The 19,079-nt window shown below is 46.4% G+C and overlaps 1 protein-coding gene across 1 annotated transcript in view; it reads left to right on the plus strand.

Annotated features, from left to right (window-relative positions):
- Nucleotides 1-19,079, plus strand: part of KCNH1 (potassium voltage-gated channel subfamily H member 1) — a 386,448-nt gene that overhangs the window by 32,208 nt on the left and 335,161 nt on the right. Inside the window, exons 2-5 of the mRNA XM_044286155.1 lie at nt 556-679; nt 1,999-2,105; nt 8,904-9,032; nt 17,000-17,118. Of these exons, the coding sequence (XP_044142090.1) occupies nt 556-679; nt 1,999-2,105; nt 8,904-9,032; nt 17,000-17,118 (479 nt within the window). The remainder of the gene's footprint in view (nt 1-555; nt 680-1,998; nt 2,106-8,903; nt 9,033-16,999; nt 17,119-19,079) is intronic.

Genomic DNA, 19,079 nt, shown 5'->3' on the forward strand with positions numbered 1-19,079 from the left:
GGGTAAAATTCGGTGAAGTAGCCAAATAGAATTTTTGAATACTTCGCTGCTAGGTGCACCCCTGCTAAGAAAATAAATGCAGACTGGTTCTCTAGCTGAATTTAGATCCTAGAGGAGGGAGAAGGTACTCCAAAAAATAAAAATAAGAAAATAAAAACAGTACTGGAACATTCAATGAGGATCTCCGGATATCGTGTTGGTGTTCAGATGGTCATAGAGTTAAGAGATAAAACTCTGGCCAGCACTAGGGGGAGTTGTAGAGCTTACTACTGCTTTTCATGATTCATTTCTATTGGAATCAGTAGGTGCTCCCCCTATGGGTGGTTGTGGGAATCCAGATCTTTATTATATGACTCTATCGTTGTTGTGTGTAATAAAATGTTTCTTTAAGGTGGACATTTACAGGTCAAAACAGTAACCACAGTGCATATCTATTCCATGTGATGTCTGTGTACTCCTTGGACTTGTAGATCACAGGGGGTTAAGCCATGCTTACTGCAGCCCAGACCCTATAGTCATGCCAGTTAAATATTTTTTATTGTCTTTTTGGAACAGAGACTAATTTTGTCTTGGGTAATGCCCAGATAGTGGACTGGCCTATTGTGTACAGCAATGACGGGTTCTGCAAGTTGTCGGGATACCACCGGGCAGAAGTTATGCAAAAAAGCAGCACATGCAGGTAAGAAGTTGCATATTCCGGGCGGTTCTGATCTGTACTTGATGTTGTGTAACGTATTATCGGACTACGAGGGGGGATAAGAGTGTTGGGATATTGAATTTGAACATGCCTGATCCACCAAGTGTCTGGCAGCATCTTACTCCCCTCGCCCCATCCAGAACCCTCGACGACAGTATAAGGGGAGCGGGTATTTGGCCAACAGCTGTTGGATGTGTGTGCCCACCTTGAGCCACTAAGGCCCACCTTCTATGTTTGTATCAGTCGATCATTGTAACAAATAGTATATGCCAGATTACATACCGCCATCAGGTCACGATAAAAGGATTCCCAATAGAGAGAACAACCTTAGTAATTTATTCACTGACAATTAAAGAGGTTATCCACCTTTGGGGGCCTTTTAAGCCCCCCCCCCCTACATTACGGCACCCTAGGTTGTCCGTTGCCGCACTCTGGTTATGCTTGTCAACATCTGTTTGACAAGGTAATGTGTGCCGCTGCTGCCAATGATTGGCTGCAGTGGTGATGTGTCTCCCCCCATGTGTCACGTGACCCATTGATGTGATGCATGGGGGATACGTCACCAGTGTGGCCAGTTATTGGCTGCAGCAGCACACTTTTGATAAGAGGGACCAGAGAGCGGCAGCAGGAGATGGAAAGTATATGTACTTTGTGGCGGGAATCAGGTGGTGGGAAGCATACTTACCTTCTTCAGTCCTCCGCTGCCGCTCTTTGGTCAGACTTGTCAACATCTAATTTGACGGGGGTCATGAGTGCCACTGCAGCCAATGACTGGCTGCAGTGGTGATGTGTCCTCCATGTGCCAGCATGGGGGAATACATCACCACTGCTGCCAATTATTGGCTACAGCAGCAAACGACCCCCGTCAAAATGGATGGTGACAAGAGCAATCAGGTAAGTAGGTCCATCGACCTACGTAGGTCTGGCCAAAAGCCCTTGAAGGTGGATAGCCCCTTTAAAGGGGTTGTCTAGATGAGGGCCTATAGATTTCACATGGAGAGATAAAGGGAGAGCTGAAAAAAATGCAGACTGGGCGCGGACTGAAAATGCGGCCATGTGTATGAGGCCTAAACGACATTAGACAAAACTATAGCTTTCTCCAGAAACAGCGCCACCCCTATCTAAGGGCTGCATTGGGTATTGCAAGTGAGCGAGACTGAACTGCAGTACCAGACACAACCTATGGACAAGAGTGACGCTGTTTTTGGAAATAAAGCAGACCCTTTAATAACTTTAAAACTCCGACAGATAAAAAGGGCTGAATTCCATTGATTTTCACCAAATATGTTTCTTCTTTCCAGTTTTATGTATGGGGAATTGACAGACAAAGAGACCATCGAGAAAGTCAAGCAGACGTTTGAGAATTACGAGATGAATTCCTTTGAAATTCTGATGTATAAGAAGAACAGTAAGTGACGCCTTCCTCCTCCGTGTGCTACCCCCCCGCATATGATGTAGTGTCTTGTTGTCGCGCTGCTTCGTACCGTTACACCACAGAGAGTACGCTGGCATTGTTTTATTTCGGAGGCTTTATTCACTGTTGCAGTGATCATTAGAGAACAATGAGTTCTGCGTGATTGGTAAATTGCCAAATCACCTCCGCTCATTATCTTCCACTGGTTGAAAGCCGTGTTCATTCTGATCTATTTGCATTCATATAGCGGTTGGAGAGAAGCAATGAACGTGCAGTGTTCTCTCCTGCAGCCCGCCACCGCCGCACATGAGCGCCTCTCTGTTCCTCCTGCTGAAATTCTTAGAAATCTTTGCTGGTAATAGCTATTTTTAGGAGGCGACATAAACAGTATATGTTCTTGATTTTAAGGAATTTTTTTTGTATCGGAATTTCTGCAAAATGACAAAAACAGCGAAAACAAAAAGTGAACCAACAACAGAATAAATAATATGGGCGAAAAATGGATGACGGAACAAAAAGGGTTACAATACGGAGACGAATGATAAACACATTGTAGAAAAACGATCCATATTGCGCATCCGTATTTGATGCTTATTTATAGCCTCAAGTGTGAATGTGTCCTAAAGATGGCCATACACATGCCAGCCGTACCCGCTGATTTCAGCAAGGCTGGGCAACCATCTGATGTGTCTGCGGACCTCCTGACTGTCCCCTGATGGCAGATGTCGAGAGAGGGAAGGATTAGGTAGTTGAATTTCAATGTGCCCGTTACTTGTGTTTGCTGAGCGAATGTGCATGTGTATGAGGGTAAAGGGAAAAACTGTCGACCAAACGGTACTTAATTTGTACTACGATTTTTTTAAAGGGGTTTTCCGACAGTTTTTTTTACTCTGGATAGGTCATCAGTATCTGATCGATGGAGGTCCGACACCCAGGACCCCTGCAGATCAGCTGTTTGAGAAGGCACCGGTGCTCACAGTAGTGTCGCAGCCTTTTCTTAGCTTACCTGGCACAGCGCCATGTATTGTATAGTGGCTGTGCTTGGTATCGCAACGCAGCCCCATTCACTTCAATGCATCTGAGCATGACATTACAGGCCTAGGCAAAGCTGGAAAAGTGAATGGGTCTGCATCCGTGATGCAGGGTGCACATGGCCGGGGCCTGCATATTGCGGACCTGCTATTTGTGGGCCGCACTACTGCAGTGTCCCAGGGGGTCAGTTGTGTATGCTGGGCTTTGCAGTGCAGTTTGACCACTAACCTGGGATCCACTGTCGTCTTCAAATCGGGGCGAATACTGGAACAGGCAGGTAGTTCAAGAGTTCGTGACGCCAGTGTCAATTAAACGGTGACACGCCGTGTATAGTATTGTAGAAGAATGAAGCAAGCATAGGGTAGCCAACAAAAACTGGAACTTTACTGAATATCAGTGAATACAGCTGATTCTTGGGAGTACAGAATGGCCGGTCTTAGCGATGAATTTTACAGAGTGTTAATTTACAGGAGATGCAGTACAGGCGGCTTGCACACTATTCCTGTCTGGTCCCGCTATATGTGAATTTCTCCAAGGTCTAATGCCCTTTATCTGGCGTACCCTTGAATCTGTCCTTATCTAGTACCTCCTCTGTTATCTTGAGTACCTCTCGCTTTATCTGATCGGCCTCTGTGGTAATCTGTGTCTTGGCTTGTGACTCACTGATGCTGCTTCAGCTGAACGGATGGTGACTCAGGAGGGGAACCTTTTCCTTGGATCCGGAACCCGGTTACAGGGCCTTTACTACCCTCTCCTAGCAGACAGGCTTCAGGCCTGCTATGCTCTCACAGGCCCATAGCCTTGCCTTCTCTCAGACACAGGATCATTTCTGACCTCTGCTTCCCACTGTCTGTCTCCTCAGCCCCTGCTATTACTTCCTGACTGGGCCTTATATAACCTAGGGTTCTCTAGCTCCCTCTAGTGACTCAGAGCTGGAACTACACCCTAGCCGGCCTGCAATGCACGTTTCACAGTAACAGGAAATACATAGCATGACATTATAGATTTTCTATACCAACTTCCCCTTAAATACAGGGGGAACGACAATACCCAAGTGACCCTTCAGTAGTGACGGGCATCTCGCTCCTGTACACTACATACCCCGCTGCTTTAAGCTGAGTACGACCTCGTACTCCATCAGGGCCCGTCCAACTGGAATCATGACCTGCAATAGAGGAAGACACATGCATGCATACCGATATGTCATTTACACTCTAATCAGACCCAATTGGAAATGGCGAAGTGCGGTGACAAGGGGCGTCGTTCTCTTTCTTCACAGGATAGTGAGTGGAGCGGGGGCGCTGACCTGGCACAGCGGATGTTGAAAGAACCAGGATAGTCCATGACAATAAATAAGTCCATAATAAATTAACCTCTCAGAGGCTTGCACATAGGAAGTCCATCCCTGGGCACATATACTTGAATAGAAAAACCGGTTATTAAATACAGTCAGCAGCACATATATAAAATGACAATACAGGACTCTGACAATACCAGGGCCTTGTTATCCTGGCAAGTCCTGCTTACCCTTTAAAATAGTGCTGACATAAAAATGTCTTTTCAACCTGAAATGGGGGTGAAAAGGGGTTAAATTTGTGCAAAACTTCAAGGCACAACCGGGAATTCAGCAGCAAACCGGATGTCCCAAACTAAAACAGAGGCAGCTGGAAGCCTTGGTACACCGTGGCACGTTATAGAATTAGAATGCCACCGGCCGTGGGTAACTGGCAGCGAGCTACACCAGCTCTGCCAAACTGGAGGGACAAACGGCCATTAAGGAAAGGAACAAGAGGGCAAAAGTACTCACAGCCGGGTATCATGTTCCTCTTCTGACGATGAGTCGACATATGGCACCTGCAGCAATTCTCCTGGCAAGGCCGGCCACATTTGAAATCCATCTCTCCTAACGATTTTTAGAGGGGGAGGTTTGTCCTTCACGGCCTCCATGTCGGCCTCCGTCCTCGGGAATGGAAACCATCTTATGCCTCCTGCGATACCGAGGTCCGCCACCCAATACACCCTCTTTCTCAGGGCCTTTAGTTCTGCCTTGGTACAGGTGGTCGGATTTACCGGAGGTCCAGGGGGTCCGGCCGCTGGGGGAACAATGGCAGCGGCTGCTTGGCGCCGGGCCTCAGCACTTTCCTCGGCTCTCCGATAGCTGTCATGCCGCTCCTGCTCTTCCTCTCGTTTCACTGCAGCCGGAGGGGGATACCGCTCCTCCAGGCCCTGCAGCACGATCGGCTCCCAGAAGACATCTGTATTGAGGTAGGCCTGATTTTGAAGATGGGTGGTCCGGCCCTTGTCCACACACACGCTAGCTATCCCAGCCGGTTCGGCCCTATCTTTTTCAGAGTCCCAGTTTTCAACCGGCGCGTTCGGGCGAGTCACTGCGGTGGCGTAGGGGCCTCTTAAACTTTCAGCGGGAGTGTATTCCACGATTTCCCCTATGGTAAGATTGTGGAGATGTTCTGGGAGGTAATGCCTTTTTACCGATCGCCGGTTGACATAAAAGTCCCGGCCCGTCCCCAGCTCTTGGATAAATCCATAGCCTTTGTCCTTATCGAACGACACTACTATCCCTCGGCGCCTTTCAAGCTGGGGCTTACCCGGGAAAGAGTCTCCCTGGATCGACTTAGCCATCTCCTCGAAGCGCTTCTTTCGGCTAGTATTCTTTGCTGCCACCGCGGCTTTCAGCTCTTCCATGATAGCCGGCCATTCTACATGCCGGCGGCGGATCGGTGGGGACTCGGGTCGGGTGATGCTCAGATCCATGGCCTGGGCTCCGGGATTGACCGTCCAGGCTAGAGGATCCCACGGCCCCAACTCCGGAAAGTCCGGTGGAGTGGCGCCCCACTCGCACGTGGTCTCAGTCTCTCTCTCTGCAGCGCACGCCATCTCTTCTCTTCCTGATTGCTGCATCGACCCTGACTCCTCCCACGCACTGGGCCAGTCTATCTCCATCGGAGCCCCGCCTCCCAGGCGTAACTCTTCAAAGTAATTAGCCGCTTCGCCACTCCTCAAGGTGGGCGGCGCTCCAGGGCAGTCGTCTCCTCCTTCTTCTTGGAAGGTTTCGGCGCCAAATTTTCGCGCCTCTGCACATCCTGATGGCGCAGTAAAAAGCCTCATGGCGCCGGCGGCCATTTTAGATGTCCTGATGCTGCAATTCACTGACAGCAAGCAGGATGATGAAAAGTCCAGTAAAACACAGTCCACAAATGCGATTTTCTCTCTGGGGGTAGCGCAACACAGTATAGCGTCTTTGCTTCCTCCCAGGCGCAATTGTAATCCACAAGTTAGAAATAAAGGTTTACAGTCTTTGTAATACGGTGGTGGAATAGTTAAAGCACACAGTTCACACTTCTCTGCACTGTAGAAGTATGCGTATCCTGTTCGTGACGCCAAAAAGAGCGATGCAGTGTCCCAGGGGGTCAGTTGTGTATGCTGGGCTTTGCAGTGCAGTTTGACCACTAACCTGGGATCCACTGTCGTCTTCAAATCGGGGCGAATACTGGAACAGGCAGGTAGTTCAAGAGTTCGTGACGCCAGTGTCAATTAAACGGTGACACGCCGTGTATAGTATTGTAGAAGAATGAAGCAAGCATAGGGTAGCCAACAAAAACTGGAACTTTACTGAATATCAGTGAATACAGCTGATTCTTGGGAGTACAGAATGGCCGGTCTTAGCGATGAATTTTACAGAGTGTTAATTTACAGGAGATGCAGTACAGGCGGCTTGCACACTATTCCTGTCTGGTCCCGCTATATGTGAATTTCTCCAAGGTCTAATGCCCTTTATCTGGCGTACCCTTGAATCTGTCCTTATCTAGTACCTCCTCTGTTATCTTGAGTACCTCTCGCTTTATCTGATCGGCCTCTGTGGTAATCTGTGTCTTGGCTTGTGACTCACTGATGCTGCTTCAGCTGAACGGATGGTGACTCAGGAGGGGAACCTTTTCCTTGGATCCGGAACCCGGTTACAGGGCCTTTACTACCCTCTCCTAGCAGACAGGCTTCAGGCCTGCTATGCTCTCACAGGCCCATAGCCTTGCCTTCTCTCAGACACAGGATCATTTCTGACCTCTGCTTCCCACTGTCTGTCTCCTCAGCCCCTGCTATTACTTCCTGACTGGGCCTTATATAACCTAGGGTTCTCTAGCTCCCTCTAGTGACTCAGAGCTGGAACTACACCCTAGCCGGCCTGCAATGCACGTTTCACAGTAACAGGAAATACATAGCATGACATTATAGATTTTCTATACCAACTTCCCCTTAAATACAGGGGGAACGACAATACCCAAGTGACCCTTCAGTAGTGACGGGCATCTCGCTCCTGTACACTACACTACGGGCACGCTGGGGCATTAGCCATTACTGTGTTGATCCAGAAGAAGGCAAAACAAAAGAATAAAATGGGCTCCTAAGAAAGAAGCAATTTGTCTTGAGCATAGTCCATCTTCCACCAACAGCAGAGAGCCGCGCTGTAATGTAGGACTATCTGGAACTTAGCATTAGGCCTCATGCACATGACCCTATTTTTCATCCGTGTGCTATGCGTATTTTTTGTGGATCACACATGGACCCATTCATTTCTATGGGGCCATGCACACGTCTGCAGTTTTTGCGGATCCGTGTGGCCGTTCCGCACGTTATAGAACATGTCCTGTTCCTGTCCGTGTTGCAGACAAGAAGAGTCCTTCTGTTGATGGGAGTGAGAAAAACACTGAAGGCATCTGTATTTTGTGGATCCTTTGTTTGCAGACCGGAATAAGGACACGGCTGTGTGCATGAAGCCTAAGCTAGACCATGAGGAATCCTGGGTGAAAGTAGAGCATAGTGTACTGTCATACAGTGCCCAATTAGCTGTAACATATAGTACCCAAATATCAACCCAGAGTTGCCAACATATCCCAGCCCCGGCCCACCCAGCCCGGCCCCATAACTACCACAAAATGCCAAGAAACTCCCATAAACTGCCCACTTTGGGGTAAATTTGCACAAATCCACAAAGCCCCTTTCCTGAAACTGTTGGCAGCTCCCATGTCATATAGAATAACAGTGCTGAAAGTTGGGCAAACCGCTTATGATTGTCTAAATAACAATGCTATACAGTACCGCCACCAACATACACTTCAAAAATATTCTACTCTACAATGTCTAAGTAAATATTGCCATACAATGCTCAAATAATGCTGACATACAGTAACAGTACTATGTATATATAATACTGCTATACAACTGGAAAGGGGTATTCTGGTAAGTTATCCCCTGTCCAAAGGATGGGGGATAGCTATTCGATTGGTGCATGTCCTACCACTGTAATTCCTAACGATCAAGAGAACAGGGGCCCATAACCTACAGGGCCCCCCCAAAATGAATGGAGCAGCAGGTCAAACATGTGCACTGCCGCTCCATTCATCTCTATGGGACCTGCCAGAAAAAGCAGAGTGCTGTGTTCGGCTATACAGAGATACATATACATGTTTGACCAGTCACTCCATTCATTTTGGGGACCCAACTGGAAACAGGGGGGCCCCCAGTTCTGTTCGGCAGGGATCACGGCAGTAGGACCCCCACCAATCTAATAGTTATCCCTATCCTGTGGACAGGTCAGAATAACATGAAATTACCAGAATACCAAAAGCCTCAGGTGCCAAGTCAACAGCGCCCCCTTCAGCAAGAACAGCTGATACTCCTCTCCTGTTGTGACCACCGGACAATATATCATCGTTCAGATCCCTAATTTACGTATTCCTATTTCAGGGACGCCTGTGTGGTTCTTTGTGAAGATTGCTCCGATCCGAAACGAGCAGGACAAAGTGGTTTTGTTCCTTTGCACCTTTAGCGACATCACAGCTTTTAAGCAGCCGATTGAAGACGATTCATCCAAAGGTTTGTAGACATCGTCTATTATATATTCAGTCATAATGGAGGAGATTTACCAACACAAAGGAAAAGTGGGGATGTTTCCTAAAGCAACCAATCAGGTCCCAGTTCCTTCTGTATACACCACTGGAATAGGGGGCTCCCTCTGTATACTCCACTGGAATAGGGGGCTCCCTCTGTATACACCACTGGAATAGGGGGCTCCCTCTGTATACACCACTGGAATAGGGGGCTCCCTCTGTATACACCACTGGTATATGGAGCTCCCTGTATATGGGGCTCCCTCGATATACTCCATTGATATATGGGGCTCCCTCTATAAACACCACTGGTATTTGGGCTCCCTGGATATGGGGCTCCCTCTATATACACCACTGGTATATCTGGTATATGAGTCTCCCTCTGTATACACCACTGGAATATGTGGCTCCCTGGACATGGGGCACCCTTTGTGTACACCACTGGTATATGGGGCTCCCTCTATATACACCACTGTAATATGGGGCTCCCTTTGTGTACACCACTGGTATATGGGGCTCCCTCTACATACACCTCTGGTATATGGGGCTCGCTCTATATACACCACTGGTTTATGCACTAGTCTCCACTTATTATCTAGATACATGGGATGTAGCTCTAGGCTGTAAAGCTGTGGTCTCCAACCTGTTGCGCAAAACTACAACTCCCAGCATGCCCTGACAGCCTGTACAGCCTCTTGACCATTGCACTAGGAGTGTATTTAGGATCTGTATGGGGTGTAGCTATTGGGACAGGGGACAGTCAGGATTATGATATGGCTCTAGTTTGATCAGCAAGTATCTGCATCATGAATAGCTCAGAACCTTCTCTTACATAACCCTCATCATCTCCTATAACACGTTCACAAATCCAGTTACTTCTTTGCCCGCTGTGCTTACTCAGTGCCGACACTGCTGTCTGGGCGACATCTCTTAGTCCATCATCTCCTCAGCACTAAATTATTGATTGCTTATATTTCACAGCCACTATCCGAAAGACAGACCGGCGTAGTCGTCAGGCACTTATTGGGGTTTTTATACATTTTGGCCACGGCTGTATTTGCTTTATACTATATTACTTAGTATACGGGGATCACAGATACAGTTTTCAGAGCAGGTTTTGATGACATTTTTTTGTGCTGAAGCCAGGAGTGAATTTAAAAAATATATAATGGAAGGGCTGTGCAAAAGGGTAAAAAAATGTGCTTTATCGTGGTATATGCATTTACTGTATTTATGGCAAATGAGTTAATAGGCCATAGGAGCATAGAGAAAAGCATTCAGTGTAGAGACTGGATGTATGTGTAATGTGTTGTGTTGAGAAAACTAGCCATAAAGAAAACTTAAAAACCAACTAAAGTAAAAGAAAAGAAAAACAGATATATTTGAGGAGCATTGCAGTGTTGAAAGGCGGTGCATGCAGAAGCTCTGTGGAGATAAACTGCTCAAAAGGATGATCATAGACTTTGCAGCTTTAACTGTTCAGGAGATTCAAGTCTTCTGGTGCCTGAAAAGACCTAAAAAGGCAGAATCCAAATATGCCCACTATACTACATCCAGCTGTGGAAACGTGTAGTAACATTAACTATGAGATCCACAACCTTTGAAAAAGGTACAGTCTTGCGTTGAGGGTTGTCCTGTGGTTTGCACGCCTATTTCTGTATGCTTATGCTTAAGTCAGCTAGAGATGTGCAGTGTGAGGAGAATTGCTCTGAAAAAACATCTTGGCCTATTAATTACCTTTGCAGCCCTGGGACCTGTTAGAACTGTGTAAGAAATTGCACAATGTGTAAGAACTGGCAGTCCATAGATGCTGAGAACTGTAACTGATGTGCAAATCTGGAAGATAAGCATTTTAAGTTTAAGCATATAAGCAAAGAGGGCTTTGTCATTGCACTCTTGGTGCAACCAGGGTGCTTCCGTTTCACCTCGGTGACCCCTAGGCTCCACTCATCTTCTTTCCTGCCCGCTCCCCCACCACTTTGATTGGCAGGGCAAGGCAGTATAGATGTACTCACGCCTAGCCCTGAAAACGTATGTGTCACGCTTCGGTGTGGGAAAACCCTAACCAAAATCCTGACTGACTACCAGTATGAACAGACCCCAAAGGTAGGTGAGTTCATATGCAGGAATACCTAGAGTCCTAGCTAGCCCTATAGGACCCTGGTACTAATTCCTCAAAAAGGAAGGACGAACAGGAGTCTTCTACAGGCCAAATGCAAACAATAGAGAAATGCAACACACAGAACCCAAACTAAATACAAACGGAAAAGGAAAGACTTAACTTTAAAGGGGCTATGGAAGCACCAGGAACTGAGCCAAGATCCAACCACAAACTATTCACAGGCACAAAGCTATAAACCGCACAGCATTGTGGGAGAAGCAACTATAAATAAGGAAGGTTAAATGACCACAATAGCAACACCTGGACGCAAGGGGTGTGGACATTACCACAAACAACACAGATGCCTATTAATCTACAAGGAAAACCTGTCAGATCAAACCACATGTTGCCAGTCTCACAGATCTCCTACCACTCTCACTGTCGCCAGGATGTCCGTATGTCTCGGTACGTCCGTGACAGCACCCCTCCGGACACCCATGACCGACCTTATCCGGGTGAGACCTGTGAAAAGCTTTCGCCAAACGACTGGCATTCACGTCAGATGCCGGTACCCACATCCTCTCCTCTGGTCCATAACCCTTCCAGTGAACAAGATACTGAAGAGATCTACGGAGAACTCGAGAGTCAATTATCTGACTGATCTGAAATTCCAAACTATCATCCACCATGACAGGAGCGGGTGGCAAGAAAGATGGCTCCAAAGGGTCAATATATCTCTCTCAAATATTTATGATACACATTATGAATTTTCAGGGCCTGAGGAAGTTCAAGACGAAAAGCTGCAGGATTAATAAAGGCAGTGATCTTATATGGACCAATAAACCTTGGACCCAACTTCCAAGAAGGTACCTTCAACTTAATGTTTCTTGTGGACAGCCACACAGAATCACCCACTCTTAGGTCCGGACCATTCATATGTTTCCTGTCAGCTACACGTTTATACTTGTTACCCATATTTATCATATTATCCTGAATTTTCCGCCATATAGGTGACAATGATGACAAAAAATGTTCCTCCTCAGGGATACCAGAAGTATCTGAACCAGAAAATGTGCCAAACTGTGGGTGAAACCCATATGCCCCAAAAAACGGTGACTTCCCAGTGGACTCCTGTCTATGATTATTTATGGCAAACTCTGCTGAAGACAAAAACGAAGACCACTCATCCTGGTTCTCAGAGACAAAACATCTCAAGTAAGTAGGTAGATCAGTGAAAAAAAACAATGGATAAGTGAGTCCATGGTCTGGACGGGATGGGCAACGGAAGTAGAGATCCGGAAGGCCGAGTATGTGTCACCTTAGCGCGTGCACAGGTACTACAGGCTGACACATAGTCCTCAACACACTTACGGAACCTAGGCCACAGGAATCTATGAGAGATGAGGCTGGCAGTGGATCTGCTCCCAGGGTGTCCCATAAGTACCGTACAGTGATGTTCTTCAAACACCTTGTAATGCAATTCCAATGGCACAAACTGTTTCCCATAAGGACAAGAATCCGGTGAGTCTCCCTGGGCCTCTAACACCTTCACCTCTAGGTCAGGGTAAAGAGCGGATATCACCACCCCTTCCGACAGTATAGGACTTGGATTTTCAAAATCACCACCTCCAGGAAAACTACTTGACAAGGCATCTGCCTTGACATTCTTAACCCTAGGACAATAGGTGACAGTGAAATTGAACCTGGTGAAAAACAAAGACCATCTGGCCTGCCTTGGGTTTAGTCATTTAGTCGACTCCAGGTAAGACAGGTTCTTGTGATTTGTGAACACCATGATCGGATGAATCGACCCTTCCAACCAATGACGCCATTCCTGAAAAGCCAAGTTGATGGCCAGTAACTCAATGTTACCCACATCATAATTTCTCTCTGCGGAAGAGAGTTTTTTAGAGAAAAAGGCACATGGATGCCATTTACCAGGTGACGGGCCCTGAGATAAAACTGCCCCTACCCCCACTTCAAACACGTCCACTTCCACAATGAAAGGTTGTGATACATCCGGCTGCACCAATACGGGAGCAGAAGAGAAGCATGCTTTAATTGCAGAAAAGGCTCGCAATGCCGAATCAGACCACACTGAGACATCCGTCCCTTTCTTAGTCATGTCAGTTAAGGGTTTTACTATTGTCGAATAGTTCTGAATACATTTTTGGTAATAGTTGGTGAACCCCAAAAACCTCATAAGAACCTTCAGATTTTCGGGTCGATCCCAGTCCAATACAGCACAGACTTTATCTGGATCCATTTGAAAACCTGAAGATGACAGCAGCTAGCCCAAAAACTGCACCTCATGGACAGCAAAAACACACTTCTCTAATTTTGTGTACAATTTATTATCTCCTAGGATCTGTAACATCTGTCTAACGTGATCCTGGTGAGTCTCCACGTCTGGAGAATAAATCAGAATGTCATCCAAATACACGACTGAAAACCTCCACACGAGGTGATAAAAAATGTTATTCACAAAATGCTGGAAAACCACAGGAGCATTGGTCAACCCAAAAGGCATGACCAGGTTCTCAAAGTGCCCCTCAGGGGTATTAAAATCCATCTTCCATTCATCCCCTTCTTTGATCCTAACCAGATTATATGCTCCCCCTTAAGTCCAACTTGGAGAACACCTTGGCACCAACAATCTGGTTAAACAAATCAGGAATCAAAGGAAGAAGGTAAGGATCACAGACAGTAATCCGATTGAGTTCACGGAAGTCCAGACATGGCCGAAGACCTCTGTCCTTTTTTTTAAACAAAAAAGAACCCTGCTGCCACTTGAGATTTGGAAGGTCTTATGTGTCCTTTAGCCAAACTCTCTGCAATATACTCTCTCTTATGGCCATTCTTTCAGGTCCAGAAAGGTTATACAATCTAGATTTTGGCAACTTAGCTCCGGGAATAAGGTTGATAGGACAATCATATTCCCGATGTGGAGGTAAATCCTGTCATCCACTCTTAGAAAATACATCGGCGAAATCAGATATAAAAGAGGGTAATGTCTTAGTAGTTGAAACAGAAAAAGATGTATTCAGACAATTGTCAATGCAATAATCACCCCAATCCAGAATCTGTCTAGCTTGCCAATCGATGGTTGGATTGTGCTTGCTTAACCACAGTAAACCCAGAACGACCGGATCAGGGACAACCTCCAACACAAAACACAAGATAAATTCTTGATGAAAGTCACCCACTCTTAATCTTATATCATGCACCACTTGGGATAAATACTTCTGAGTTAGAGGTGCAGAATCAATAGCAAAAACTGAAATGTTTTTTTCTAATGCACTCGGTGACAACACGTGCATACAGACGAACTGAGCATCAATCAGGTTCACCCCGGCCCACTTTTGATAAATAACTCAATCCCCACAGTTTTTGATTCTAGTGCCACCTCAGCAGTCAGGAGAAATCAGGTACTACCAGTCAAAGACAAATGCACATTTTCTGACTCTCCTCTCACCCCTCCAAGAGTCATATGAGAATTAAATGTCTCTTTTTTTTTCTTTTTGCCGTTGAATTCATGGACATACTCTGATAAAATGTCCCTTCTGTCCGCAGAAAAATCACACTCCCTTCCTATTGCCAGTATACTTAAAAGCGGATGCAGGGGTAGCTCCCCCTAATTGCATGGGTTCGTCCCCACGCATAAACCCAGGAGTAGCTTCACCCAAAGTATCAGAGGAGAACGGGAGAGTGGGGGCCCCTAGATCTCTCTCTCTCAGGTGTCTATCAATGCGCATAGCAAGAGACATGGCAGCCTCCAGAGACGCTGGGGTTTCATAAAAGGCCAAAGCGTCCTTCAGCGTCTCTGGTAACCCTTGACAAAACTGGCTACGGAGGGCAGAATCGTTCCACGCTGTATCCGTAGCCCACCTCCTAAACTCAGAGCAATAAATCTCAGTGGAACGATCACCCTGATAAAGGTGCAGCTTGGTTTCGGCTAGAGAGGTCCAATCCTAATCATCATAGATAAGACCCAAAGCTTCGAAAAATTCGAAGAGACTGCGGAGAGACTGCGATACGGTCGGCAGAGAAAAAGCCCATGACTGCGCAAGGAAATAACCACGCCATCTCACTGTTTCTCATCCCCAGATGAGTGTGGACGTAGCCTAAAATACAGTTTGCACGCCTCCCTAAACAATATGAAATTATCACGTCCCCCAGAACATCTGTCTGCAAGGGCAACTTTAGGCTCCAGATAGGCCTGGTCTCCACCACTACCACCAGGACCAACAGCCTGTGATCTCTGCATCTGCGAGACAGTCTTGCGGAGGTCAGCTACCTCCAAAGAGAGCCCTTGCAGCTGACCTGCCAATGCAGCAATAGGATCCATGGCTGCACACAAACAAACAAATGATGACAATTTTGGCGGTTTATAATGTTACGTGTGGGAGGGAAACACCACACAAGGTTAGGAGGGAAGGGGGGAACAGGGAATCAGGCCTGAGAACTAGGGAAGGAAGATGTACACATCATAGTGAAAACCCTAACCAAAATCCTGACTGAACAGACCCCAAGTAGGTGAGTTCATACGCAGGAATACCTAGAGTCCTATCTAGCCCTATAGCACCCTGGTATTAATGGCAGCAACGAGACTACCTGTTCCTCCAAAAGGAAGGATGAACAGGCCTAATACAAACAATAGGGAAATGCAAAACACAGAACCCAATCAAAATACAAAAGGGAAAGGAAAGACATAACTTCAAAGGGGCTATGGAAGCACCAGGAACTCAGCCGAGGTCCAACCACAAACAATCCACAGGCACAGAAGCTATAAACCGCACAGCATAGTGGGAGAAGCAACTATAAATAAGGAAGGTTAAATGACCACATTAGCAACACCTGAGGCAAGGGGTGTGGCCATTACCAGAAACAACACAGACACCTATTGATCCACAATGAAAACCTGTCAGATCGAACCACGTGTTTCCGGTCTCACAGATCTCCTGCCACTCACTGTCGCCGGGACATCCGTATGTCTCGGTATGTCCATGACATTATGGCAGTGCGTTTGGCACATCCACAGTACAGGGATGAAGATTGCCGGAAAGATGGAACCTATCCATGTACTGCTTTTGCGCTGAACGCATAGCCGTGAGACTTCAGGGACAGGCATGAGTAGGTCTATACTGCCCTGCCCTTTCAATCAAAGTGGTGGGGATGCGGCCAGGAAAGAAGATGAGCAAAGCCTCAAGGTCATTGAGGTGCAATGGCAATGCCCTAGTTGCGCCAAGATGCAACCACATGAGCTGTTTACAGGAGCTTAGGCACCAGAACCAGGCACTGGAACTACACTGGTTTGTACACTAATCCCATTCACTGCACACTCTTTTCGCATAAGATTTCTTAAAATCTCTTGCAAATCTGTGAGTCAAAATCCATTTTTTTTTTTTTACCCAAATTCATATAATTGCATATTTGACTCGATAATACTACCATAAAAACATCCCTTAAATGAAGTAGTATTACAAAATCATTACTGATATCATAGAATATATTTATTAATCCTTTTGGGGATTGGTTTCTTTGGTGACCTAATGCTACAGAGCTAACGAAAACCACTAGTGTAATAAACACACGGAGGCCGATGGTGGTTCAAATCACCCTGGAATAAATAACTCTTTAGTCACTGGCAACCGTCAGCCATGCTGAAGATGTTTCCCTGGTCAAGGGTACATTCAAAGTAAGCCATTGTGTTTTAAGGGCCTGCATTTGGCTTGGGCATTGGGTTGTCCATCCCTGGCCTGCCATATTGGGGCTTGTATTACCAGTTGGCCTTCACTTGTCTGAAGAATTGTTGCTATATAGGATCACGTTTGTCATTTTTGTTTTTGCAGGTTGGGGGAAGCTAGCGCGCCTGACAAGGGCTCTGACCAGCAGCAGAGGGGTCTTGCAGCAGTTGGCTCCCACCGTCCATAAAGGGGAGAATGTACATAAGCATTCCCGGCTCGCTGAGGTAATATGTAGCTTAATGTGTGCACCTTCATGTGGAGCTACCTGACCTAGTCTTGTGGTCCATCAGTTCACTGGAAGCTTGAGAAGTCTCTACAGGATAGCTTACGGTGGGCCTGTAGATGGCAGTGAATTGATTGAAGGAATATTGGTTTGACCACAAATATGGCTGCCTCTGGTGCAATGATAAATCCCAAGGCTCATGGTTCTTTGAAAGCTCTTAAGCATGACCACAATTCCAGATACCTTAAAGGGGCTATCCCATGATTAATGTAACAAAAATGGAAATCAGACATCATGTAGTACATGGCAACCTCTTTCTAACAAAGTTAGAACCAGCCCTGCACCTCACATGGATCCATTGCTCTGCTAGATTTACATTAAGCTGGCAACTCAAGGCTCAAGGGGGGGTCCTTTCTGCTGCCGCTAAGGGGGCGTGTCCATACTCTCCCTATCACAGCTCAGGAGGCAGTGGATGAAACTAAGCATGTGCGGCCATCTCAGTGAGCCGGACAAAGAAATAAGAAAAAGAATAAACAGCAGGTGGCGCTATAGATATATTTTATTGAATAACTCAGTGACTATACAAAATTTTTAATTACATGCAGTTACAAAAGTATTCAGATCCAGGTGCTGGTTTGAAAACTGTAGAATATTTTTTGTGGGACCACCACTTAAAAAAAAAAGATTATGTTGTTTTTTAATATCAGTAAATATTGCCCCTATACCCCCTCCTACCATCCTTAAAACCCCCACTAAGGACTTATGCTCACGAACGTATTATCTTTCCATGTCGGTTCCGTTTTTTTTTTGCAGATCGTATGCGGAACTATTCATTTCAATGGGTCCACAAAAAAAAAACGGAAGTTACTTCGTGTGCATTCCGTTTCCGTATGTCTGTCTCTCAAAAAAAATAGAGCATGTCTTATTATTGTCTGTATTACGGACAAGGATAGGACTGTTCTATTAGGGCTCAATAACACATAACATGTATTTTGCTGTCCGCGGAACAGAACAGCTGGCTCCTAATAGAACAGTCCTATCCTTGTCCGTAATGTGGACAATCATAGAACATGTTCTATTCTTTTGCAGAACGAACATATGGAAACAGAATGCACACGGAGTAAGGCCTCATGCACACTGCCGTTGTTCACGGCCGTGTGCGGGCCGTGGAACCGCGGCCTGGATCCCTCCTGAGAGCAGGAGCGCACGGCGTCACTGGTTGCTATGACGCCGTGCGCTCCCTGCTGCCGCCGCAATACAGTAATACACTGGTATGATCTATACCAGTGTATTACTGTACTGTGCCGGCAGCAGGGAGCGCACGGCGTCATAGCAACCAGTGACGCCGTGCGCTCCTGCTCTCAGGAGGGATCCAGGCCGCGGTTCCACGGCCCGCACACGGCCGTGAACAACGGCAGTGTGCATGAGACCTAACTTCCATTTTTTATTTTGCGGACCCATTGAAATGAATAGTTCTGCATAAGGTCCGCAAAAAAAAAAAAACGGAATGGACACGGAAAGAAAATACGTTTGTGTGCATGAGCCATAAGGGGCCAGCACGGACACGGAAGTACACGAACATCATCCATATTTTTTGCGGATCCGTTTTTTGTGGACCGCAAAATACATACGGTCGTGTGCATGAGCCCTTAGTCTGCTACAACTTCAAGGTGTAATAGCAAGAGTTAAAGGGGTTACGGTCGCATGAAGGCCCTCTTAATTGACCACAGGTTGTTACTATTCTCCTAAGGCCTCTTGCACACGACTGTATGTCTTTTTCAGTATTTTGCGGTCCGCAAAAAACAGATCCGCGAAAAAAAACGGATGTGCATTCTGTTTTTTGCGGAACGGAACATCTGGCCCCTAATAGAACAGTACTATCCTTGTCCGTTATGCGGACAATAATAGGACATGTTCTATCTTTGAACAGAACGGAAATACGGAAACGGAAGGCATACGGAG

This window comes from Bufo gargarizans, chromosome 3, assembly GCF_014858855.1.
Source record: "Bufo gargarizans isolate SCDJY-AF-19 chromosome 3, ASM1485885v1, whole genome shotgun sequence".
In the NCBI taxonomy this organism is placed as follows: domain Eukaryota; kingdom Metazoa; phylum Chordata; class Amphibia; order Anura; family Bufonidae; genus Bufo; species Bufo gargarizans.